The sequence below is a fragment of the Schistocerca americana genome, chromosome 2 (assembly GCF_021461395.2).
Source record: "Schistocerca americana isolate TAMUIC-IGC-003095 chromosome 2, iqSchAmer2.1, whole genome shotgun sequence".
Classification (NCBI taxonomy): Eukaryota; Metazoa; Arthropoda; class Insecta; order Orthoptera; family Acrididae; genus Schistocerca; species Schistocerca americana.
The window spans coordinates 919,806,086-919,833,950 of NC_060120.1; the positions used below are offsets into that span (position 1 = coordinate 919,806,086).

At 39.6% G+C, this 27,865-nt stretch overlaps 1 protein-coding gene across 1 annotated transcript in view; it reads left to right on the top strand.

Moving 5' to 3' along the window:
• LOC124594877 overlaps window positions 1-27,865 on the top strand; it is a 307,913-nt gene that overhangs the window by 247,635 nt on the left and 32,413 nt on the right. The window contains exons 5-11 of the mRNA XM_047133346.1: window positions 3,055-3,230; window positions 11,627-11,756; window positions 13,418-14,309; window positions 14,395-16,309; window positions 16,515-16,662; window positions 16,749-16,839; window positions 27,752-27,823. Of these exons, the coding sequence (XP_046989302.1) occupies window positions 3,055-3,230; window positions 11,627-11,756; window positions 13,418-14,309; window positions 14,395-16,309; window positions 16,515-16,662; window positions 16,749-16,839; window positions 27,752-27,763 (3,364 nt within the window). The 3' untranslated portion in view covers window positions 27,764-27,823. The remainder of the gene's footprint in view (window positions 1-3,054; window positions 3,231-11,626; window positions 11,757-13,417; window positions 14,310-14,394; window positions 16,310-16,514; window positions 16,663-16,748; window positions 16,840-27,751; window positions 27,824-27,865) is intronic.

Genomic DNA, 27,865 nt, shown 5'->3' on the forward strand with positions numbered 1-27,865 from the left:
TGCTCTGCAATTTAGACCTAAAAAATAAACTTTTGTAATCAGTTATACACATAACTATTTTGCTATTGTGATGTTATCCTACAAGTACTTTACAGAAATGTCTGTGGCAGCTGCAGCTGATGTGTAACAGCTGTGTAATATTTGTGATGTTCATCACACACACTGCTTTATAATTACATTTAGAATCAAAGTTTTCATTTACCTTTATGAATGTCCAATGGGCACTCTACAAGAAATGTCCACACAATGGTCAGACTCATCCAGTACTTTCTCAAGTATGTCTCGAGTTCCTGCATTCATTGCTACTGCTATATTGCATCACATTTCACCAAAAGTTGTTGGGAGGTGAGCTGCATGCAGATGGAGTATTTTACAAAACTCTAGCAGTAAAAAAATCATGTACAGAGAGATCAGGCAACCTTGAAGCCACTGATGTAATGTGAAATCCGAATACCCAATATGGTCAATCCATTGTTAAGGCATATCAATGTTAAGAAATGCTCGTAAATCTAAGAACCAGTGTGGTGGTGCTCTGTCATGTTCAAAAATTAATTTTTGTTGTTGTTGTTGTTGTTGTTGTTGTGGTCTTCAGTCCAACGACTGGTTTGATACAGCTCTCCATGCTACTCTATCCTGTGCAAGCCTCTTCATCTCTGAGAAAGTACTACAACCTACATCCCTCTGAGTCTACTTACAGTATTCATCTCCTGGTCTCCCTCTGTGATTTTTACCCCCGACGCTTCACTCCAGCACTAAATTGGTGATCCCTTGATGCTTCAGAATGTATCCCATCTACTGATCCATTCTTTTAGTCAGGTTGTACCACAAATTTCTCTTCTTCCCACTTCTATTCAGCACCTCCCCATTAGTTATGTGATCCACCTATCTGATCTTCAGCATTCTTCTGTAGCACCACATTTCAAAAGCTTCTACTCTCTTCTTGACTAAACTGTTTATCATCCATGGTTCACTTCCATACGTGGCTACACTCCATACAAATACTTTCAGAAAGGATTTCCTGACCCTTAAATCTACACTTCATGTTAACAAATTCTTCTCCTTCAGAAATGCTTTTCTTGCCGTTGCCAGTCTACATTTTATATCCTCCCTACATCAAACATCATTAGTTATTTTGCTTCCCAAATAGCAAAACTTATTTACTTCTTTATGTGTCACATTTCCTAATCTAATTCCCTCAGCATCACCTGATTTAATTTGACTTCATTCTATTATCATCGTTTTACTTTTGTTGATGTTCATCTTTTATACTTCTTTCAAGATACTGTCCATTCCATTCAACTGCTCTTCGAAGTCCTTTGCTGTCTCTGACAGAATTAAAATGTCATCGGCAAACCTCAAAGTTTTTATAAATGCTATTGATTTTAATTCCCACTCCAAATTTTTCTTTTGTTTTCTTTACTGCTTGCTCAATATACAGATTGAATAATTTCGTGGATAGGCTACAACCCTGTCTCACTCCCTTGTCAACCACTGCTTCCCTTTTGTGCCTCTCTACTCTTATAACTGCCATCTGGTTTCTGTACAAATTGTAAATAGCCTTTTGCTCACTGTATTTTACCCCTACCACAATTAGAATTTGAAAGAGAGTATTCCAGTCAACACTGTCAAAACTTTCTTTAAGTGTATAAATGCTATAAATGTAGGGTCAGTATAACCTCGCATGTTTCTACATTTCTCCAGAATCCAAATTGATCTTCCCCAAGGTTGGCTTCTACCAGATTTTCCATTCTTCTGTAAAGTATTCATGTTAGTATTTTGCAGCTGTGACTTATTAAACTGATAGTTCAGTAATTTTCACACCTGTCAGCATGTGCTTTCTTTGGAATTCGAACTATTATATCTTTCTTAAATTCTGAAGGTATTCCACTTGTTTCGTACATCTTACTCACCAGATGGAAGAGTTTTGTCATGGCTGGCTCTCCTAAGGCTATCAGTAGCTCTGATGGTATATTGACTACTCCCGGGGCCTTGTTTTGATTTGTCTTTTAGTGCTTTATCAGATTATTCACACATTATTATATCTCCCTTGTCATCTTCCTCTGCATCCTCTTCCATTTCCATAACATTGCCTGCAAGTACATCTCCCTCGTATAGCCCCTCTATATACTCCTTCCACCTTTCTGCTTTCCCTTCTTTGCTTAGGCCTGGTTTTCCATCTGAGTTCTTGATATTCATACAGATGGTTCTGTTTTCTCCAAAGGTCTTTTTAATTTTCCTGTAGACAATATTTATCTTACCCCTAGTGATATATACTTCTACATCCTTACATGCATCCTCTAGCCATTCCTGCTTAGCCATTTTGCACTTCCTCTTGATCTCATTTTTTGGACATTTGTATTCTCTTTCGCCTGCTTCATTTATTGCATTTTTATTTTTTCTGCTTTCATCAATTAAAATCGATATCTATTGTGATGTCCAAGGATTTCCACCATGCCTTGTCTTTTTACCTACTTGATCTTTTGCTGACTTCACTATTTCATCTCTCAAAGGTACCCATTCTTCTTCTATTGTATTCCTTTCCCCTGTTCTTGTCAGTCGTTCCCTAATGCTCACTCTGAAACCCTCTACAACCTCTGGTTCTTTCAGTTTATCCAGGTCCCATCTCCTGTCTTTTTGCTGTTTCTTCAATTTTAATCTGCAGTTTTAATTTTTGATATGTTCTCACAAATATGGAAAAAGCTTGGTCTCTAACAGATTAAAGCACACAATTCCAGTAACCAAGCGAGCAAGCTAGCTGCACCAGGGAGTGACCTTCTAGCAACCATGTGAACTGTCAGCTTACACCTGGTGCCTAGTTAAACTCTGTAGTCATTTATGTAAGTTAAAATTTACCCCTAGTTTCTCCCTTCACTTATGTAGAACATATTGTCTTGTGAAGCTGGATGAATCTTTCAGAATCACCCTGTACTACTTTGCAGAAATGAGTATTTGAAAATCACTGGGGATGTACTGTAGGTTTGACCTTTTGGCCATTGTTCTCTGGATGTCAATATGATTGGCCTGCATGGTGTGTGTATTGTGTGTTGTGTACAGGCGGTATGGTGTGGTGGAGGGCCGATTCGTGTTCGAGGGTGGCTCCCGCTGTGGCAAGGGTGAGGGAGTGCATGTGTGTGTCACTGACCAGGCTGCAGACATCACTGCTGCCTTCCAACAGGCTGCACAGGGCTCGCTGGCTTCCAGGAGGAGGGCCATGCTGCGGTCAGCACCTGGTGAGTACCAAAATGTATACAAGTAAAATCAGCCAGTGCACTGATGTGACAGAATGGCAGAAAGGAGCTACCATGTTTGTACATCCCAATAACCACACCATGAATGAAGCAGTCTAATTTGTTGGTGTATCAACACAGACTCTTTGTGTCTTCAAGAAATGGTTTACCACTCACAGCCATGTAACATGCTGTAGTAACAATGGCCATAAAAAGATTCTGACCGACACAGAGACACATGTCGTGTCTTGGCAGTGCCAATCAATTCGAAATCTAAGAGGAATTGCTGCTATTAGTATATGAAGGTCCATCTCATCTAGTTGATCAGCAAACACTGTGAAGGGAACTGCACACATTGGACATATCAACTCAGGAACATTACAAAAGACCATCACCAACAGCGGCACATTAAGGTGAATTTCTTCTATGGACCAAACAACACAGAAAACGAGCAGTTGTTAACTGGAGGTATGTTTTGCGTTCTGTCAAGTTGTGATTTTTGCCCATTTCCAAATGATGCAAGGCATTGACAGGCCGATAAGACACTGTGAATCCTGTGGACTTCCAGCACAACAACAGATTTGTTCAATGGCCCGAACACACACGTTCCTAGTTTGACCAACATGCATCCTTATCACACTTCTACTGATACTCTATATCACCTGACCTTAATCCCATAAAAATGTCTGGGATCATTTGAAACAGCAGATGAAATGTAGCATTCAGCATCTTCACAGTCTCATACACTATGTGATCAAAAGTACCAGACACCTGGCTGAAAATGACTTACATGTTCATGGCACTCTCATCAGTAATGCTGGAATTCAGTAAGGTATTGGTCCACCCTTAGCCTCAATGACAGATTCCACTCTCGCAGGCATACATTCAATCAGGTGCTGGAAGGTTTCTTGGTGAATGGCAGCCCATTCCTCACAGAGTGCTGCACTGAGGAGTGGTATCGATATCAGTCAGTGAGGCCTGGCACAAAGTCACTGTTCCAAAATATCCCAAAGGTGTTCTATAGGTTTCAGGTCAGGATTATGGGCAGGCCAGTCCATTACAGAGATGTTATTGTCATGTAACCACTCCACCACAGGCCAAGCATTATGAACAGGTGTTTGATCATGTTGCAAGATGCTATTGCCATCCTCAGATTGCTCTTCAACTGTGGGAAGCAAGAAGGGGCTTAAAACATCAATTTAGGCCTGTGCTGTGATAGTGCCACTCAAAACAACAAGGGGTGCAAGCCCCCTCCATGAGAAACATGACCACACTGTAACACCACCGCCTCCAAATTCTGTTGTCGCCTGGCAGATGATGTTCACTCGGCATTCACCATACCCACACCCTGCCATCAGATTGCCACATCATGTACCATGATTTGTCACTCCACACATTCCACTGTTCAATTGTCCAATTTTTATGCTCCTTACACCAAGCGAGGCGTCGTTTGGCATTTACCGGTGTGATGTGTTGCTAATGAGCAGCCGCTCAACTGTGAAATCAAAGTTTTCTCACCTCCCACCTAACTGCCATAGTACTTGCAGTTTGGAATTACTGTGCAATGGTCTGGATAGATGTCTGCCTATTACACATTACGACCCTCTTCAACTGTCAGTGGTCTCTGACAGTCAACCGACGAGGTAGGCCTGTACGCTATTGTGCTGTATGTGTCCCTTCACGTTTCCACTTCACTATCACATCAGAAACATTGGACCTAGGGATGTTTAGCAGTGTGGAAATCTCACTTACAGATGTATGACACAAGTGACACTGAATCACCTGACCATGTTCGAAGTATGTGAGTTCCGCAGAGTGCCCCATTCTGCTCTCTCACAATGTCTAATGACTACTGAGGTCATTAATATGGAGTACCTGGCAGTAGGTGGCAGCACAATGCACCTAATATGAAAAACATATATTTTGGGGAGTGTCCAAATACTTTTGATCACATAGTGTCTCTCTATAGGATCATATTATCAATGAGTGGCTTCACCTGTATATAGCATACCTGAAGAAACTTTTGAATACTCTTCCTCACTAAATTGAGACCGTTATCAAGGCTACAGGCAGTTTTACATAGTATTAATGTGATGTTTCCTGAAGGTGACTAACTTTTCACCTAGTGTACTGACTTCTGCCAAATTACATTTTCTCTCACTAACTGTTCAGGCTATATAACAATAAAAAAAAACACCCCTTCCTACATTTTTCACTTAACAGCAGGCCTGCCCCAGGCATCTCTCCTGTCACCACCCCTTTTATCTGATACACGTAGTTGATGATCCTATACCCTTCCCTCCCACATACCTCCTGTAATATGCTGACCACACTGCTTTCCTTGTTGTCCATCTGATGCCTTATAAAACTTCACAACTGTCTGCAAGCGGATAAATCAATTTGAATTTCAATTCCATCATATCACATGAAACTCCTTTTTACACACATAAAATGCTTGGCTTCATCTGGTTAAGTTTTCATTCTTACATTACTGCTAGAGTTTTGTGTTTCATTTCACTGAAGATAATGCTGACATTCAACTCATTTCATCAAAGTACGAGGCTTGCAAGTGGTAGATGCATTAGCTGACAGATAAGAAGAGGTGTGGAATAATTCCCTGGCATCCACATTCTTCAGAAGTAAACACACAAGACCTTTATTTTTTGGAGCATTTGAAAGCTCTTGCATATTGAACTTCAGTGAATGATACAGTGTGTCTTGATGTCCAGGTTGTGGATGGATACAAAACCATACGCAGTTCTCCGGAAATAAATCAGGGCATCTGGAATTCAACAAAATGGCAAGTTGATGCATCTATCAGTGTTAGCAGGGGACATTTTGGACATTTCACACAAAAAATAATGCTGTGTACATTATATTCTTATGTCTTTCCCATGGCTAATTATAACATGGAAATAAGATGTTTCTGGCTCCATGTCTCTGTAACATATTTCCTTTTTGTACAAGCAAGGAATGTGTCCTGGAAGTTTGCTCCTACCTTTTAGTTAAAGTCAAAGGTTCTTCCCCTCCCTTTCACATGGTGTGTGAGATTCCATGGCTGAATGAACAGCATGAATTAATTTTCTTTCCACTCTTAAGTATTATTTTCGTAAGGGACATTATTAACAGCTTAATAATGGTGCCAATGGGCACCAACTTCGCCATCCACTACACACCCAAAGTAGGAACAGCTTAAGAAAGCCATAGAGTCTAAATGTGCTTCATGGAAGTGTTATACATGTTCGATATACACACAGAAGAATCCAGGTGACCAGCCTCATAGTATACTTCAATCTAGTGGTTGGCCAATTTGTGACACTATGAAGTGTTGCCACCTACTGGTCATATCTGGATAAAATAATGCCAAAAGCAAAAGTTCAACTACATAAAGGACTTCAGAATGTAGACTGGAGCACACACCATAGCATTCACATCAAATGCTTAGGTCAGACAAAGTCTATGTGCTTGAAGGGTGCACAGGGGTATTTTGAAGATCCAAGTGTCTAGCAAAGGCATTGTTCTAACACACAGATCATATATGTGCCGTTCTGCTTCCGTTGATGGCAGGATGTACCTTTCTGTAACAAAATACAATTCTTTTTTTCATTTTTTCTTTCAGCTGTATTTATTGGTATAGTTTCATATACTAGCAATTTTGAAGCTAGATAGCTTTGTGCACCTTGATAGGACACACAAATCAGTCTACAACTACAAATAGATGTTGTCCCATACAAATCTGGGGTATACATATCTGATATTCACATATCAACTTTATTTAAAAAATGATGTAACCAAAAAACTGCTGGACAACTCTCAGAAAAACTGCTTACACTGGGGTGATGTGATATGTTAACTGAGCTTAGAGGTCTCATTTGATTCACGAGTCCTGTCAAGAAGCTTCAAAAGAAGGCCATCTACCTTTAAAAAAATCAATAGCATATAAAATTAACACCAATAAGTAGAACTAAAGTATAACAGGAAGAACTGTCATTCATCAGAATTCAGCACCTGATATCTGTGAATCTACCACCAACATGGAAGAAAGAAAAGTACTGTGTTTTCTCTCCATCTCATGTGGGAATAGCTGACTCCAAACTATATACAATCCCCTATTGAAAACTCTCCAACAGTATGCCAGTGACATTGCCATCCCAGCCCTCTGTTCTACTCTCCAGAAATCTTACTGAGATCTTAAGCTCCATCTCAACTATTTCCCCTCCTGATGCAAGCAGTGGTTCTTCAAGATAAACCCATTCAAAACCAAGCCAATAAATATAGGACCTGCAGTCTCCATCTCCTTTACTTCTTCCTAACCATTTATGACTGTTCTGTTTAGTGCAATAACACACTAAAATATCTCTAACTACCTTGTGCCTGTAAACTAACACAGAAACCCCATCTACTAACTATCCAAATGAACTAGAGCATTGGATCCCTCCAACATCCCCCGCACTTAGAAAGACTTGGCCCAACCCATCCTTTTCTTTGTCAATGTAGTCTGGATTTCTATTCATGAGTTGCTAATAGTAACACTATATTTAGGTGACAAAATAAAATGAAGTGACAGTGTTTGTAGCTTTGTAAACTGTGATAGTGGACAAAATAAGGGTTTGACACATGTGTGCACCCACCCACCCACACATTGATAATAATAACTTTCGCCTCAAGACTGTTATGCTATTGTCACTTTATAACAAAGTTAATTACAACTTAATATACAGCCAAGAAATGACGATGTACACCCTTAAAGACTTATAAATGCTATCAATGCTGTGTCTGCATGGCTCAGTATTATTTCAGTCTTCAGCTCAGGTTGGTTTGGCACCATAGTTCAGATCAGTTTGTCAGTTCTTTCGAATTTGTTGGCTGGAATCATTAAATGAATCTCAAATGCAAAGCAAACATGTTTGATTTAATAACGTTAAAAACTGAGGACCAATCCACATGATTTTTACTTTACAAAAGATACATACTGAAACTAAACTTACAACTATCAATGAAATAATGAGATATTCATTCTCAGCTTTGCATGTGGTATAACAAACATTTTTTAACCCAACTTTTTGTAATTACAGTGAGAGAAAGCACCTAGCAAAATAAGGTAAAAATATTTTTGATTAAATATTACATATCCCTTTAATGATGGCAGAGAAAAGAGAACAGCATTTCAAATTGTTATCTTTGCTCCTTAAATTATTTAGTGCAACAGTAAACTGGACAACTGCACTCAAATTATGACAATATGTATAATGTACAGTACATGTAACACTACCAGCACAAAATAACTGATAGTGTTGAGTGAGATAAAATAATAGACAAAAACTTACTCATAATGTGCTAAAATATGTGGATAAAACAAAGTCTCTTGCATAATGTGGAAATTCTCTCTAATTTTTCTTTGTAAGCACTGAAGGTAATAAGAGCTGCTTCTTTTGTATTTATAAACCTAAGGATTGGTTGGCTACAGTTAAACTGGCAGCATACCTGCACCCTTATGGATTTCCAATTTCTTCTTCATTTCTCCGTAAGTCTTACATCCCTTTATCTTCAATAATCTGGTCTATGTATCTTAGTTGTGGTCTTCTTTTATGCCTCTTTCCATTCACATACCCTCTATTATTGTGTTCCGAAGTTACCTATGTCTCATTAAATGGCCAGTAAGTTATACTTTTCTTTGGACAACATATTTCCACTGACTTGTCATCTCACCCACTTTATTAAGGACCTCTTTGCTTGTAGCCATGTCTGTCCACTTTATTTAGAGCCTGCACATGTAACATCACATCTCAAAAGAATTACATTTCTTCTCTACATCAGAACCAAGAGTTGATGTTTCTCAACCAGAGCAAGCCACATTTCAAACACAGGCTGTGAGAAATCCTTTCCTAATTTGAAGACTGGTGTTTTTTAAAGATCAGTTCTTCCGATTGTAGTTATAGGCAGTTTTTGCTGAAGCAATTCTAGTTCTAACCTTTGATTTGTTCCATCCATCCCTATTGCTATTACTTCCTAAATAAATAAACAAGTCAACTTGCTCATTATCTATGTAAGATGTGGCCCGCCATGATTTCCTCTCCTGTGCCAACCTCTTCATTTCAGAGTAGCACTTGCAACTTACATCTGCTACTACTTGCTGATGGTATTCCAGTCTTTGTCTTCCTCTAGTTTTTGCCATCAACAGCTCCCTTTAGTACTGTGACAGTCACTCCCTGATGTCTTAACAGATATCCTGTTCCTTCTCCTTGTCAGTGTTTCCACATATTACTTTCCCCTCCAATTCTGTGCAGAACTTCCTCATTCCTTACCTTATCAGTCCAACTAATTTTCAACATTTGCCTGTGGCACCACATCTCAAATCCTTTGATTCTCTTCTGTTCCAGTTTTGCCGCAGCCCCTGTTTCACTATCATACAGTACTGTGCTCCAAAAATATATTCTCAGAAATTTCTTCCTCAAATTAAGGCATATGTTTGGTACTAGAAGACTTCTCTTGGCCAGGAATGTCCTTTTTGCCAGTGCTATTCTGCTTTTGGTGGCTTCCTTGCTCTGTCTGTCACTGGTTATTTTGCTGCCTAGGTAGTAGAATCCCTTAACTGCATCTGCTTCACGATCATCAGTCCTGATGTTAAGTTTCTCACTGTTCTCATTTCTGCTACATCTCATTACTTTCATCTTTCTTTGATTTACTCTCATTCGATATTGTGTACCCATTAGGCTGTTTATTCCATTCAGCAGATCATGTAATACTAATTTAGTTTCACTCAGGATAGCAATGTCATCAGTGAATCATATCATTGATGTACTTTCACCTCCTGGACATTTCTTTTATTTCCATCATTGCTTGTTTCATGAACAGATTGAACAGCAGGGGCGAAAGGCTACATCCTTGTCTTACACCCTTTTTAATCCAAGCACTTTGATCTTGGTCATCCACTACTATTATTCCCTATTGGCTCTTTTACACCATTTCTCCCTGCAGCTTACCCCTATTTTTCTCAGAATTTTGCGCTATTTTACACTGTCAAAAGCTTTTTCCAGGTTGACAAATCCTATGAATGTGTCTTGATTTTTCTTTAGTCTTGCTTCCATTATTAACTGCAATGTCAGAATTGCCTCTCTGGTGCCTTCACCTTTCCAAAAGCCAAACTGATCGTCACCTAACGTGCTCTCAATTTTCTTTTCCATTCTTCTGTATATTATTCTTGTAAACAACGTTGATGCATGAGATGTTAAGCTGATTGTACGATAATTCTCTCACTTGTCAGCTTTTGCAGTCTTCAGAATTGTGTGGACGATATTTTTCCAAAAGTCAGATGGTATGTTGCCAGACACACATATACACACCAACATCAATAGTCTTCTTGTTGCCACTTCCCCGAATGATTTTAGAAAGTCTGATGGAATGTTTTCTATCCCTTCTGCCTTATTTAATCTGAAGACCTCCAAAGCTCTCTTAAATTGTGATTTTAATACTGGATTACCTATCTCCTCTAAATCGATTCCTGTTTCTTCTTCTATCACATCAGACAAATCTTCCCACTCATAGAGGCCTCTTTCCACCTATCTGCTCTCTCCTCTGCATTTAACAGTGGAATTCCCATGCACTCTTAATGTTACCACCCTTGCATTTAATTTCACCAAAGGTTATTTTGACTTTCCTATATGCTGAGTCAGTCCTTCCTTTGTTTAGGGATTATTTATTTTGTGTTACATTCTTCCCTCTGTTTAATAAAAATGGTATCAAGATCTTCTACATTTTCAGCTAAAACAGCTATATCATGGGCATATCTTATAATATCTATTCTTTGATTGTGTATTAATATACATGCCTGTAAGTCTTCTCTGTCTCTTTAAAGTGCTTCTTCTACATCAGGCTTAAACACAATGAGTGATAATACACAACTTTGTTTGTCACTATTTTGTATCTGCACTTATTCATGGTCTATCCCTCCATCAATGACAGCTATCTCATTTTTGTAAATGTTTCATATTATACTTCAGCTTTTACAGTCTATTCCTGATTTTTTCCAGACTTCAAACATTTTGTAACATTTGTCATTATTGAAGGCTTTTTCTGTCTGTGGAAGCTTTGTATGTAGTTAGATTCCATTCCAATCATTGCTCTACAGCTAATTTTAGCACTAGTATTGCTCCTATGGTTCCCCTGTTTTACCAAAATCCAAACTGATCATCCAAAAGTGTAGATCTCTGAGAAATCCAAAACTAAGAACATGTTAAAAATTTCTGGATTACCTAACCTGACTAACATTAACTAGATATGACCTTTATGTTCTAAAAAAAATGTAATGCTCATATAACAAAGGCATGAGTTGATACACATGGAGGAAGTCAGCTGAAGTACCTCACTGAGATGTATAACATAGATATTCTCTTTGGCAGCCACTGATAGTCCTCGACGTCGCATCCGCAACCAACAACCTGTGGAGACAGATTCACCTCAGCCCTCTACAGCGCATCCCCACTCAACACTCAGAGATATTCCTGGAGAACAATTGCTGTGCAGTTGTAGGTAAGCAACAGTGTCTATCTGTATAATATGCAGTTCTCCACATGCTTCATACAACATAAATAACATAACAGAAAAGACATGTAGGTTAACTGAGGAAAAAAACCTGAAAGATTAAAGAAATAGCTGGCCACAGTGGCCGTGCGTTTCTAGGCGCTCAGTCCGGAACCACACGACTGCTACGGTCGCAGGTTCAAATCCTGCCTCGGGCATGTATGTGTGTGATGTCCTTAGGTTAGTTGGGGCCTGATGACCTCAGATGTTAAGTCCCATAGTGCTCAGAGCCATTTGAACCATTAAAGAAATACAGATATTAAATACTGGATAAAAGTAATAAAATAAATAATTAAATAAAATGGAGGATTGCTTCTTGCATTTTCTTAATTTTATTTTCTTTATTGCTCCCCTTTTTCAATGACTGGCCAATACAATTTCCTCTCCTTTGGCAATCTCTTCATCTCGGAGCAGCAATTACACCCAACATTGTCAATTATTTGGTGTGCGTATTTCAGTCTCTTTCTTACGCTACAATTTTTTCTCTATATGGTTTCATCTAGTACCAAGGAAGTTAACCCATAATGTGCTATCACATGTCCTATCATCTTCTCCCTTCTTCTGATGTGTGTTTTACACTTATTCCATCTTCCTGCAACACCACATCTCAAATGTGAGAAGAGGATGAGGAGGAGGAGGAGATGGACACAGAGAGGAGGGGCACAGGAGATGGAGAGAGAGAGGGGTGAGGAAGGGATGGGAAGGGAGGGGTGGACAGAGAGAGGGGGAGGGGCAGGAGGAGATGGTCAGAGGGGGGGGGGGAAGCAAGAGATGGACAGAAGAGGGCAAGGGAAGGGGAGATGTAGCAGGCAGGTGGAAGGTGTAGCTGGTTAGTGTAAAAGGAAAAGGGACAGGATCAGATGAGAAGAGAGGGGAGAAGCATATGGATGGAGGGAGCTGGAGGAAGATACAAGCAGAGAAAGGAGACAGAGGAGATGGACAAAGAGAAGAGGTAGGTGGAGATGAAGAGATAGAGAGAGGGGAAGGGGGAAATAGAAAGAAAGACAGAAAGGAGAAGAGGTGGACACAGAGAGGGAGAAGTAGGTGGTGAGTGCAATGTTTGCACTGGACGCATACAAAGGCAAAACCATTGGAAAAGGCTAGTAAATACATAAAAATCAAACCAACTACTGTGTGCACAATTGAATATACAGACACACACACACACACACACACACACACACACACACACAGCACATATGAAAGGTAGCAGTTAGTTATGTGGATAAGATGGTGCATAGAGATATGGTGGTTTACCTTTATCTACATATAGTTTTGTTAAGTTTTTGTCTTTGTATTGTAAGATTCTGGGTAACCACGCACCTTGTTTTTGCCTACAACAATAAAAATACTGAGTTGGTGTCTCTAGAACAGTTGGACAAGCCTTCTGTATGATCAGACTTCAGAAATATCGTATGTTTCAAGACTCTTCCTTTTATTTTTGTACCAGTATGCAAAATTTTAAATACGCCTTGTAACTTACTCTTAAAAACCTAATTTTGTGGTGTAACAATGAAAAGTATTTTATGTACATACCAGTTACAAACTGTAATAACAAAAGATAGTGCATCTAGTACACATTGCCTAATCCTTATTTTCTTTATTCACAGCAAAACTGGTGAAGACAGCAATTCTCAGTTTTGGACAGCATCTGAAATCACAGCTGCAGAAAGATGCACTGAACAACCTCTAGACAATATCGGTGGTCATCAGTTTGCTGCCTCTCCTAAGGATATTATGACCTGCAGGCATAGTTATCATCGACAGAACTGTAAAATATTTCAGCAACATGTAACTGTACATTCTAGATCTGATGGAGTTAGTTGCTCAAAAACAGCAGTGCAGGAACATCTACAGAATAATTCCATTCCTGAGACACAAAGCATTTTGTTTAATCCAGATTCCAACAGGCATGTCATGGCAGGGGCACAGTTGTGTCACTGTTGTGCTGGTACGAACATCTGTCGTCTGACAGACAATGAAACATCCGGCACTGAGTGCAAGCCATTCCACCTTGCCACTCACAGTTCACTGGAGAAAATTATGCAGCACAGCCCATTCAAAAGACTCTACCCTATACACCAGCAACAAGTCTGCACAGTGACATCTCAACAAGATCCATTGCTAATGTCAAAATCTTATCCAACAGGTGACAATACATCTGTACTGCCAACATTCAACACAGCTCAGGGGACAGCCACATGTAATTTATGTCTAAATCGTTGGCACTGTTCATCCCAAACAATTCGTGCTCATAATTCTTCATCACAGAATTCAGCTTCATCAAATTTCTCTAACAGGAATAAATTAACTGAAAATTCTGTACCGGTGAGTTTGGGAGCACATGTCCAAAAACTGACACTACAACAAGTCAGCTATAAATGTAGAAACAATACTGAATTTATTAAACAGGATAGCTGTGTACCAAATACAATAACAGATGGAGCTTCAGATCACAATTATGACATTCCCAGTACATTTACTGAAAACATTTGCTCTGAGGTAAGGCATTAATCTATGTGTTACATTAACCACAATTTACTTTAAAAATCCACACAAGATCTGTACTAGTTATTCATTCTTCTAGGTGCAAGAAGGATCCGATGAAAGTATGACGGGTGATACTGTAATGGAGGACACAGAAGACACTGCATTAAAAGTAGACTGCGGCACCCCAAGAAAAGTTCACAAATTATGTGAGCCTGTTGTAGTTCCTGGAGGGTCTTCATTTGGTGGCAATTATGATACTTTGCCAAGAACACAAACATCAAGAATGCCATGTAAATGTTTTATGAGGCCTTGCAACAAAATTACTTCTATATCCAATCCTTTAAAACTGACGGGACAAGGGACTGTAAACAAGAATACCAAAGAAAAATATACTCATGGGAACTGCCCATGTCAGAAAGTAATGTTCTGGGCTGGTAACTTCATGACATTACCATACTGCCGACGTGGAAATGGAATGGAAGACACTGGGACTTCTTCCCGATGTGCTGGCCTGGATTTGCATGAAATGATGACAACTGCTGATACTTCAAACACCACAGCTTTATATGCCACAGTAGACAAATCAAAGAAAAGGAACAGGGAGACTGCTCTGCATCAGAGATGCTACTGCAGTGGTTCTCCTTGTGTCTGTCAGAAAGCAATTACAGAAAGAACTTATGGTGGAAACTTAACAGCAACTAGTACCACTGAAACAGGAATCACCAACCTGGAAACTGAACAATCAGATGGTGTCTGTGAAGCTCCAAGTGCCCCTTCAAGTGAAGACCGATATTATGAAAACATGGGATTTGCTGATTCCTTAGAATATTATGAAAATGTAAAAGATGTACTTAAGAAAGCAGGAATAGAACAAGATAAAGTATGTACCCCTGACAAAAATATGCAGGCCAACAGAGAACAAGACAATAAATATATTATTTCATGCACTGATCCTAATGTAGTGAGAATATGTGAAAAATGCGGACATCATTTCCAGGCAGAAAATTTTAGTGTTGACAGCCCAGATAAGGCAGAAAAAGTTGAAAATCTAATGTCTACTAAACAGGAGAAAAGTGTATCAGATGATTACTTAATGATGCTTCCTGGTAAAGACTTATTGCTCCATCCAGGAGATAATTCTCCACTAAGTTCACCAACAGAAAACCTGCACACTAGTTCAGGTCCAAGAGATATAGATTCAGTTCAAAATATCCCGAATACTTCTGCTCATGATGATGCATGTAGCAACAGTGCTGATGGCAGTCGAGGAAAATATTACCACACACCATGCAAAATACCCACTGTATATTTCAACCATGCTCAGGAACCAGACATAACAGTGTGTGATACACCATTAACCTCTTCATGCAGACATGGGAGAAATAAAGCAGAAAACTCTCTGTCAGATAGTACAGAATTTAAAACACAAGAAAATTTGAAAAAGTGTAAAGAGCAGTTTGCATGTGATTGTGAAAGAGTTACTTATTTAAAACAGATCTGTACGCATCCACATTCTGATGAATCTCTAGAGTTGCATTTGTGGAATACTTTCCCTCAAAGAAAGCAACCATCTCATGCCAGGCAATCTGACTGTACTGGTAGTCTACCAAAATGCATGAACAATCATTTTTCTCACAGAGACAGTCTTAAGGAGAAACCTGCAGAAAATGAAAGGCATCTGTCAGACAGCCTTCTGCTGCCTGTCCACATACGTCGCTCCTCCAGTGTCCCTTGTAAGCCAGTGAACAACAGAGATTCTTCCAGTTCTAATGACTCAGGGGTTGCAGTGGATTTAATCTTACTCAAGGCAAGAAACTTGTCACAGACTGAAAATCTATCTGCACTTATTAATCATTCTGGCTATGATACAAAGTGTCTACATTACTCTCTACCAAGAAGATCAAAATCTGTTGATCCTGTAAAAAACAGTCTGCTGTGTTTCCAGAAGTCTGTTGCAACTGCAAAGTGTTCACCAGTTGAAGTAGCAGGGCCTACATACCAAAAGGTTTCAGGTTAGTGCAGCAGCTCAGCTTGAGACTTCCAAAATTCTTATAAGTTCTTTGTGAACTTACTCAAGGTTCTATGAATATTTTTCCTACAACCTATCTTAATTAAAACTTAAATCTCAAGCTTATAGTATTGGTTACTTGATTTTTCAAACATACATTTATAAAATTTTATGAGAATGTAATTACTATAGTTGATTATGTTTTTCAGTTTCTGGAAGTCCTGAAGGAGAAAATTCTGTTGCAATTCCATATATTGATTCACAGAGTGTGAGCAGTGGCACCTCAAATATTTCTGATTACATGGACACCTTATCTTTATGTTCACACAGTTCATCGGATGTGCAGGACGGACGAAGGTAATGATATTCTATCTATTTCTTTAACGATTTCCACGCAGTTAACTTTCTGTGGTCTTCACATTGACCCATTCCTTATTTCACAGGTTAGGGAGACAGGCCGCTACAACCCTCCGACCCAGATCTGGCAAGGAATATCAGCTCATTGACCGCTATGTTCTTGAAGGCGATATTCAGGTACACACTTTCTAACAACCATCAAATGAATGTATCATAATGGCATATATCAAAGACCAATGAATGCCAAATCTGTTAATTCTGTTAAAATTTCCTTTACATTTCGTATACTGATATATCATTGACAGTCCCTGAGAGATTAAAACTGGATGCCAGACTGGGACTTGACCTGGGATCTTTTCCATAGGCTGTGGGTAAGCCACATCTCCTCAACATCCTTTCTTCCATGAGTACTAGTCCTGTAAGGTATGCAGGAGATGCTTGTGGAGTTTGGAAGGTAGGAGAAGTAATACTGGTGGAAGTAAAGCTGTGAGTCATGACTTGTGCTTGGATAGCTCAGTTGGTAGACTACTTGCCCGTGAAAGGCAAAGATCCAGGTTTGAGTCCCAGTCTAGAACACAGTTTTAATCTGGAAAGTAGTTTCAAATCAGCACACCCTCTACTGCAAAGTGAATATTCATACAGATACATAATTATTTCTATAATTTTCTGTTGTCTTGAGGCACTGATATGGTTCTGCTGTTTTCTCTGTTTTTCACTAACAATCAGTGACACATACACACACACACACACACACACACACACACACACACACACACACACACACACACAAAATACATCATGACCTATAATTGTTAAGTACATCTAGCTGCTACACATAAGTTCAGTAGAAGTGATCAGGTAACCCCATGTACTTGCCCCCACAATGAGAGAGCTAAACAAGACATAGATTGAATAAGTAAACAAAATTAGCGAGATACAGGCCCTCTCACTGCTGAAACAGGAAGTAATTCTGAGTAGGTTTTATGTTCTCATGACTAGTTTTCTTATGCTGATGAGTTTAATGTAGAGCTTGGACAAGTAAACTTAACAGTCATGCCATTTACTTTGCAAGATTGGCATATAACACTCTTCTGAAACTTACACTACTGCATGTGTGCACTTGTGCCATTATTTTTTCACATTCTTGGCAGACATGCTAGAAGCATCTTTTTGTAGTGGAAGGCCTTTTTTCTACAGAAGTACATTCACACTAACACTGCACTATGCTTGACATAAATTCATCACATTGAAATTATTACAAAACGATGTGTAAGACATAAGACATTTTCAATTGGAGAGCCTACGATAGTGGCAGCTTGAAATTATGGTCCAGCTATATGTTGTACTTTGCTTTTATGTAACCATTATTTTACAAAGAGTAAATATGCAAAGCCTTGGAAGTGAAGCAAATATGAGTAAGAACTAGGGTGGCACAATGATTGTGCTGAATGTCATGAAACAAAACTCATCTGCATGAAGAACAACGTTCTGTTCAAATATATTGTAAAACTAATGCCCATATGTTTGCACTTACCATAGTGGCGCTAAACGCAGATATGGAATGAGATTTATAAAAGATGCCTCTTAACAAATCTTTCAACCAAAACACCTTTCTCTTTCCTTTATATGTGAAGAGTTTTTTATCGATCACTTCCACCAGTTTCATTTGTTTCAGTGAAGCACATGTGCACCAGTTCCTATCAGTTGTGAAAAATGTAATCTATCTTTGCTGTTCATTTTGAACCTCGTTTTTTTTTCACTGAATTGTATTTTCAGATTAATTCCTGGGGCACTGTACAGTAAATAAATGATTTCTGAATGCCTAATTCATTGTATAATGTTCATCAGATATTAAATGTCTATGTCGAACAGCTACCTCAGTGCAAGGATAGTGCAACCATTTTTTATTTCTTGAAGAATATTTATTGATATTTGTAATGAAAAGTAAAGTAGTGGTTGTTTAAATAGCGTAATGGATAATTCTGGTGTAATGTAAATAATTTAGAAGTAAAGGTAACAACTCATCAACTAGTAGAGGTGTTGATTTGCTGAAACAGAAGAAAAGGTGGGGAATGGAAGGAAGGGTTGGGGAAGGTGGGCTGATGGCTGAGATAGAGAGGCAGCAGGTGGTGCAATGATGCCTCTGAAGTGCTTAGACAGCAGCTATCCTTGTAACAGTTCCTTTGAGCTTGTAATCCTCCTGTCCTCAATCTTTGCTAGCCCCCTACCCCACACCCACCCCATTCACTGATCCTGTACTCACAGTCTCTCCTTCCACTGTTTTGCCTCCCCCTCCAAATCATTGTCATTATGCACTGCAGTGGCTCGCCAGCTACAGTCCCTATGTTGAGTTCGTATCTCACGCATCTGCTGCTACTGCCTTCTAGCCATCAGCCATCCTTCTTCAACCCTCCCAACCACTTCCTGCCTCCTCTTGCCTGTCATCCACTCAACTGAACATAACACCTCAACACAGCTGAACAACATAATTGCAGTTCTGGCACAGTCTATTCAGCTAACACATTGTAACCATACAACTGAGCATATACATGTGTGTGCATGCGTATACTAGCAAAAAAAGAATATTTCTGAAAGCCAGTAAAGTTTTCCATCTTGTTTACCATATTAACCATAATCTAAACCACACTTTCTTCAGGATTCAAAAAACCACCTGTGGCTTAGAACTGAGTGCAAAGCAAATGAAAATTCTGAAAAATGGTGCTAGGAGCCATCGTTACTAACTTTTGCCTTCGAATATTTGCAGAACTACACAGACATGCTTTGCAGGCAGAGGGATAAAGACTGGCATGAAAACTTCGGCAGATGAGTCTACTTTTCTTCAAATTTCAACCATTGAATTTTAATATATCATCCAATGAAGGAAATAGAAATTCAGTATTGCTCATCTTTGAAAGTGGCAGCCTTTCAAATATTCGTAGCAACAATAATAACATTCTTTACACAAATATCGCAATGCTAATGCCTGTGAATTCTGAAATTTTAAAAATTAAGGCACATGAAATTTCTTGAGTGGAAAATATTGAAGATTTTAAGGTGACTACAACTGGATTGGTCTTTTTATGAAGTGCTGGGGTTTTTTACTTCAGAGGTGAACTTCAATTGCACAGAGGCTGCTGAAAAATTATGACAAAAATCTTGTGGAATTTCAGTGCATCATAATTAGGTGGTGCACTGAAAACCAGTACCTTCTTGGACAGTCTGGAAACGCTGACCGAACTCCTGTATATGTTGACATGCTGTCAAATTACACAGTTTATGCCAGAGAAAATAAATATACAAGTATCTTTATATCAAGAGTGAAAAACAGCAGATGTCTGTCATGGCTTTCTCAGTAGATGGACATAAATTACCCCCATTCATAGTTGTCAAGTGAAAGACTAGTGGTGACAGCAGAGATCATGCATTCAGCAGCCTGATTAGCTGATTAACAAGTTACATTAAAGAAGTTCGCACACTCACCACCTGGAGTGCTGATGTGCACTCTTATTCCATGCCTAAGAAGAGACACTATTGAACGTTTTAGTTTTCAATATTATTATTCTGTTGTTACCTGTCATAGTGACAAGTTTACTTATCCCTTTTCATTTCCAATAAATGTTTCTGTTCTCAACATACATGACTTTCCTTTATATAGTTGAGAGTTTCTTAAATCTGGAAGAAAGAATAAAGCTTGCATTCACCACATGCTGTACACCCATGTATCGCACACAATTTAGTGGCTGTCTCCTACCCTATAAGATAAGCTTCAGTGGTGACCCCAACATGATAGTGGCTCAGACAAACAGTTCACAATGTGAAAGCATTGATTTGCAGTAATAAAAGCTGAATAAAGAAATGCATAACACATCAAGACTGGCTGTATGACTTGCACCATTCTGGGCTACCAATCTGGCTCTCTGGTTTGCGCAAGTGGAAGCAAATTTTTTTATGTTCAGGCATAAATTTGGTCTGGTGGTAAGTCAACTTTATGAAAGATTCACAGCAGAAGTACAAGATGTAATAACAGCACCAATGGAAGTGGACGCATATTATAAACTGAAGTCAGAACTAATAAGCTGGGTGTCTTCCTCTCCAGAGGAGAGAGTATGACAGGTACTCACACAAGATGATGTCAGTGACAAGAAACCCTCACAATATTTACATCACTTAAGAACCAAAATGGACACTCACAGCTTGCCAAATGCACCACTATGTACAATATGGAGTAGTAGGCTGCCAGCAAAAGTAATAGCTTTAATTGCTCTCAAACCAAGATGTCCTCTAACAAAATGGCCATGCTGGCTGACAGGATACAAGATGCTGTGTGTCCACTTCTGGATCTGATGCTGTCATTATGTGCTATTGCTCCACAACAGAAACAAAACCTGACTGTGACAAGTTTTCAAAAAAAAAAAATAATATGCCACTGGAGCAACAATTAAACAGTGGCATGATTAGCAAAATTGACACTGTCTAAACTCCTCACTGATCATGGTACTAAAAGTAATCACTGACAGTGAACACATATGTCGGCCCCTCTTCTCACCTGTATCTCACTAACTGTAAGTCAGGAAGCAAATTCTTGATAGATACCGGCTCAGATTTAAGGATTCTGCCACAGGAAAAAGAACATTAATATCGCCCGATCACCACCTTCAAGCTGACAGAGGCCAATAATTCTGATATTTGAACATAAAGTACACAGCTTATGGAACTAGATCTGGGGAAATTAGTTGTCACTGACATAACAGAACCAATCATCAGAGCAGACCTACACACCCACTACTACCTGCTGCCCGACGTCGCCGACGCCTGCCTGTAGATGCGGTCACTGGACTGTCAGTGACCTGATATCAATGCCACCCGGCCAACTGCAATGTCAAGCTTGTCCAGATAGTGGCAGGAGAGCTACTAGACCAGTTCCTGACAGTTACCAGGCCTCCCGGGGCTCTGCAGCAGGTATGCAACAATACTACTCATTGCATTGACACCAATACAGGTCACCTCAGTTCATGTAGGCCCAGTCGGTTGGCCTCAACCAGGTATGCCATAGTGAAGGCTGAGTTTGATGCTATGCTGGCAGAAGGGATAATATGTCCATCTAGTGGTACATGGTCAAGTCCGCTGCACCTGGTCCCCAAAAAGAACAGTGCATGGCGGCCATGCAGGGACGATGGCACTTTGAATGCTGGGACCATTCCAAATCATTAACCAGTGCCACACTTAAAAGATTACAACCGTTCACTGGCTGGGAAATGTGTTCAGTGTCCTTGACTATGCTAAAGCATACACAAAGATTCCTGTGTCCGAGAAAGACGTTCCCAAGACAGCAATAATTACAACTTTTGTTTTATTTGAGAGCCTGTTTATGACCTTTGGTGTCAGGGACGTGGCACAAATCTGGCAGAAATTCATCAATTCTGTACTACGAGGCCTGACCCATTGTTTTGCTTACCTTGATGATGTTCTCATCTTCTCAGAAACGCCAGAATTACACAAGCAGCACCTTACTCAGGTTTTTGAATATCTCACTACTTACAGCATCATACTAAATGTGTTAAAGTGTGTGTTTAGTCAACCAGAGATGTCTTTCTTGGGACATTGCATTTCATCAGAAGGCTTGAGCCCACTACCAGAGAAAGTCAAGGTCATATTAAACAACTGGCTACAGCAAAAGAGTTGAGCAGATTCCTTGGCATGCTCAACTTTTACCAATGCCATCTGCCACATGCTGATGAAGTGCAGGAACCACTCACATCTGCGTTGTCTGGTCCCAAGGCAGAGAGCAAAGCATTACTACAATTGACCCCAACGATGAACGGCACGCTTGAGGCAGCCAAGAAGACTCTTGCTGACACAGCTCTCCTTACACACTCTACCACAGATGCACCCCTGAAAATTAGTTGTAGACAACTGTCAAACAGCAATTAGAGTTACACTTCAGCAGCATGTTGCTGACACATGACAACCTCTTGCCTTCTTTGCACATAAATTGTTGCCAGCAGTGCATAGACTTAGTGGATACAATCGTGAGATGTTAGCTATGTATGCAGCAGTAAAGTACTTCTGCACCCAACTGAAAGCAAGAACCTTTACCATACATACCAATGACAAGGTTCTCACAAAGGCATTCCGGCAAAATGATGACAAATGTTCGCCAAGGCAATTTAGGCAGCTGGAATAAGTAGCACAATTCTTGACCAACATGCAGCACATCTCAGGCCTCAAGAACATAGTGGCTGACTGCTCATGTCAGGTTAGTGCAATCATGGAGACTGTCAAACTTTCATACCTATGTGATGTGCAGCACACCAGTCAAGACCTCTGCAACCTTCTGCACGATACACTGACTGGCCTACAGGTCAAACTTGTCAACATACCTGAAGCAAACACACAACTCTATTGCAAAACTTCCATAAGAAGAAACTGCCCACATGAGCCAGTGGGACTATGCAAGTTGATTATCCATGGCCTACACATATGCCACCCAGGCATCAGAGCATCGGTGAAACTTGTCATCTCCCATTACCTTTCACCACGTATGCAAAACGACTGTCAACAGTGGTCGCACTCTTGCATGGCACGCCAGCCAAGTAAGATTACATGACACGTGCATGCACCCATTATCAACTTTCCGGAGGTCACTGAGAGATTTCCTCACATTTGCCTAGACATTGTGGGACCCAGCCATCATCAGAAGGACAGTGATACCTATTAACAATTATCAACAGATTCACACGTCAATCACAGCAATCCCATTAGGCAATACCTCTGCTGAGACACTGGCAACAGCATTTATGGCGCAATGTGTCACACAGTTTGGTTGTCTGTTACATATAACAACTGATAGAGGGTGTCAGTTTCAATCTGAACTTTTTGTGCAGACAGGCAAATTATGTGGCGTAACACAACATCTGACCACAAGCTACCAAATAGCCACCAATGGAATGGAGGAGCACTGGCACCACTCCTTGAAAGCAGTGCTCATGCGCTGCGATACAAATTCAACAAGTCTTATCCCTGATACTTCTCGGCCTATGAACAATACACAAGCCAGACCCAGACCTTGATGCATCACCAGCAGGGCCCCACTTATGGAGAGACTTATGGAGAGACACTTCATCTACCAGGGGAAACTGTTGAGTCAAGAGCATCATTGGGAGACCTTTTATATCAACCCTAATTAATAACTCAACTCAGAAAATACATTGCCAAAATGCAACCTCAACCATCATCACAACGTGGTTCACATCCTTCATTTGTGCATAGAGAGTTAACAAAGAGCACTCACATCATGCTTTGATGGTATACCGGACATCATCAATGGACATCCTGCTGAAAGACAAACACAGTACCGTCTTCATCGATTGTGTCAAGCATGTGTTTGTGTTTCATGACTCTTTTGATGCACCTCTGCCGTCCACAACCAGCCAACTGCCTTTCTTGCCTTCTACAATCAAACCACCATATGATGAAACCGTGGTACCTCAGCTGCCATACCAAACACGTTCAGGCTGGCGTGTCCATTTTCCATCAAGATTTCTCAATGGCATCAGGACTGATGGAAGTACACAACAATCCACTTCTCCATGTGGGGCTGATATGGTAATGATGGAGATCGCGTGTTCCACAGCATGATCAGCTGATCACCAAGTTAAAGAAGTTTCTGCGCTCGCCGCCTGGAGCATTGACGTACACACTTATTCCGTGCCTAAGAAGAGACACTACTGAACTATGTGGTTTTAGTTTTTAATGTCATTATTCTATTGCTACCTGTCATAGTGACAAGGTTACTTATCCTTTTCATTTCCAATAAATGTTCGAGTTCTCAATGTAGACAACTTTCCTTTATGTAGTTGAGAGTAGGGAGTTTTTTAAGATGGAAGAAAGAATAATGCTCACATTTGCCGCTTGCTGTGTGCCCACATGTCACATGCAATTTAGTGACTATCTTATAGTCCTATAAGATAAGCTTAAGACTTGACTGAAATCAGTTGGGTTTCTAAAATCTAATTATACAATCAAATGAAAGTGGGTGTTTTTCAGAGGACACAGTGCTGTAAGGGATTATGTTTGTATGGAATCATTGTCCTGGTGCAATGGCTGGTTTACACAGTCAGCTGGTATTACATGCATACGCAGGCCATACAACACCTGCAGTAAAATGAAATTTATTAGAAAGCAAAATAGACTTGGGAGTAATTCCAAGCGGGATGATGCCAGTTCTGCAATCACTTGATGTCTGTTTGAATAAACAATTTGAGGGCAAGCTTAAACGCATGTTCACTGACTGCCTTTCTAAAAATGACAGAGAACTGACACCAACAGGACATGTAAAATGTGGGAGTTTATCGCAAGTGTGCCAATTGACTGATGCATGTAAGTGTGTTACAAATCAGACTTTGCAACAGGCATTTAAAAAATGTTCAATACTGAGTGCACTAGACAGTATGATTATCTAAATGAAGAACTGTACAACCAGGAATCAATTGACAGTGATTCAGAATTATCTAATTGATAAATTCAAAATTTCATAATTTTGTGCTATAAATCTTATGAAATTTCGTTTTATATGTCTGCTTTCGATTTCTAAGTTATTTTCATTCTTATTTTGTAAGCATTGTTAGCGATACACTTGAAGTCTACTACAAAAAGCCAATTGAAAAGACTGTGTGTACATCAATATGGCCAATGCTACATCTTGAGTGTTCTCATACCAATGAGAAGAGATGGCTCCTATGACCACAGTACACTCATCATCATAAGAATAATGTGATTGTAAACATCATGCCATGTATTCCTCCTTGTTAGTTGTTACCCCATTTACATCCTGTCCATCTAACAGTCTCCATTGAGATAACAGCAAACGCAAAAGAATATACAAATCATATTATGTTTACATTAATATTATTCTTTTGTGGAATAGTGATACAGTCAGAAATGAAGCATGGCAACTGGCTTTGAGTATTGATTTTTAAATCTTTTACAACTACAAATACTTTGCAGACAAATTATGAGGGTTTAAATGTTTGAAAGAGTAAATTAATAACCTTGCTTAAGCAACTGCTATGCTTACAACTCGAACCCAACTACTGCTGATGTATCTTTATCCATTCTATCTAATTTGTATCTTAGGTCAGAAGGAACCAACTTCATTTCAGTTTTGAAGTGTGGCCTATAATTTGTTTCCCCCTAGATTTTAGAGTACCATTTATTGGGTGCAGCTTGGATTCAGATACCTTTTTTTCCTGAATTTTGAGTCTCATTTTTAGGATGCAGTTTACATTCAAGTGTGGCTTAGATTCAGATAAATATGGTACATACCTTTTGATAAATCAATACTTCTACTATTCAGTTACTTGTTACTTTTACAATGAAATTATTTGTAAACTGGGGGTTTGGTTGTTCAACTTTTTTCCTCATTCCCATTAGTTGCTCTTCAGATTGATATTCCCAACTTTTAATTTCATGCTGAAAATGACTTGGTTGGAAGAAAAGACAAGGAAAGTTAGCAGTTAGTCCTATCAGTTATGAGATCATAAGAGACAGAGCAAAATCTGAGACTGAATACGGATGAAGAAGGGAACTGTAAATGTCCTTTCCAAAGAACCATCCTGGCATTAATCTTACTTGATGCAAGGAAACTAGTGAATATTCTGTTATGTGCTGTATCACCAGTTCTTTTTACCCAAAAGTATAAGATCACACTGTCTGCTTCAAAAGTGTACTATCTGATCAAATGTATCCAGACAACCTTCTATAATTCAGAATTGAGCTAGATGTCAGTTCAAAAGGTGGCAGGGAGTACTGTTCCGGCAGTAGAGAAGCAGTAATAGTGGAATGGGTCATACAGGTGAGCTCAGTGACATTGAATGTAGGATGTATCTGAGTAACAAATCTCTCATGGACATTTCAACCCTTCTAAAGCTGCTTAAGTCAACTGTCAGTGATATGATTGTGAAGTGGACAGCCAAACAAAGATGACACAGACCTGATGTATTGAGAGACAAGGATCACCAAGCAATGTGGAAAGTGAACCTAAAAAATCACACAAAATCAGTGGAAGGAATCACTCATGAGTTTCATAGTGCTGCCAGCAATCCAGTTAGCTCTATGTCTGTGCATAGTGAATTAAAAAGAATAGGCCTTCATAGGTTACAATGGCTGAGCAGCTCCTCACAAAGCAATCCCAAGACACATTTGAGGTGGTATAAAGAGCAATGCCACTGGACAGTGGATGGCTGGAAACAGGTGATTTGAAGTGATGAATCACACTACACCCTATGGCAATTCGATGGAACAGTTTGGGTTTGGTGAATGCTTGGAGAACATGTTACCTGCCGCAATGCCAACAATGAAATATGTAGGAGGTGGTGTTACAGTATGGAGGTGTTTTTCATGGTTTTTTTAACTTCAAAATTACACTTAAGAAAATTGCAAGTGCGGAAGGATATGAAAACATTTTACAGCACTGTGTACCATAGAGGAACAGTTCAGAAGCTATGATTGTTTGTATCAGCATGATGATGGTCTCTGTCATGAGGCAGCATCTGTGAGGCCATGGTTTGTGGACAACAATATTCCTGAAATGGACTGGTCTGACCAGAGTTCTTCCTGAACCCAATGGCATACCTTTAGGGTGAGTTAGAATGTTGACCTCACTTCAGACCCCAGTGTCCAATATTGCTACCTTCTCTGGTTATGGCTCTTAAGGAAGTATGGGCTCAGGCCTTCATAAAGGTAAAGGATGGACAATTCTCATATTAATGTCTATTAATAGGTGTCTGGATACTTTTGATCAGATAGTGCATAGTAAACTACAGCGAAATGAATATATATGTATATGTGGGAAGGGGGGGGGGGGGGGGGAGGTGTTACATTCTACAGCTTACAGAAAGAAAGACCTAGAAAGACCTCTTCTACATCAACAATCACTACTGCATGACTTCATCTACTGTAACCCTGGCTATAAATCACATGAAGGAGCTCCTAAAAATTGGCTATTTTCCTGAACATATACAAGTAGCAAGTTACATTTACATATTTGTTCCTAATTATGTAAGCTATTTCAAATATTTTGTTTCCTTAGTTAACAGGATGAAAATCTACAACGAAAAGGAGGTGTGGGAAGATGCAGCCACTTTGTTGTTGTTTGCAGAAAGTAAGTGAGGTTTCTTATATTATCAAGTTTTCTTATGCATCT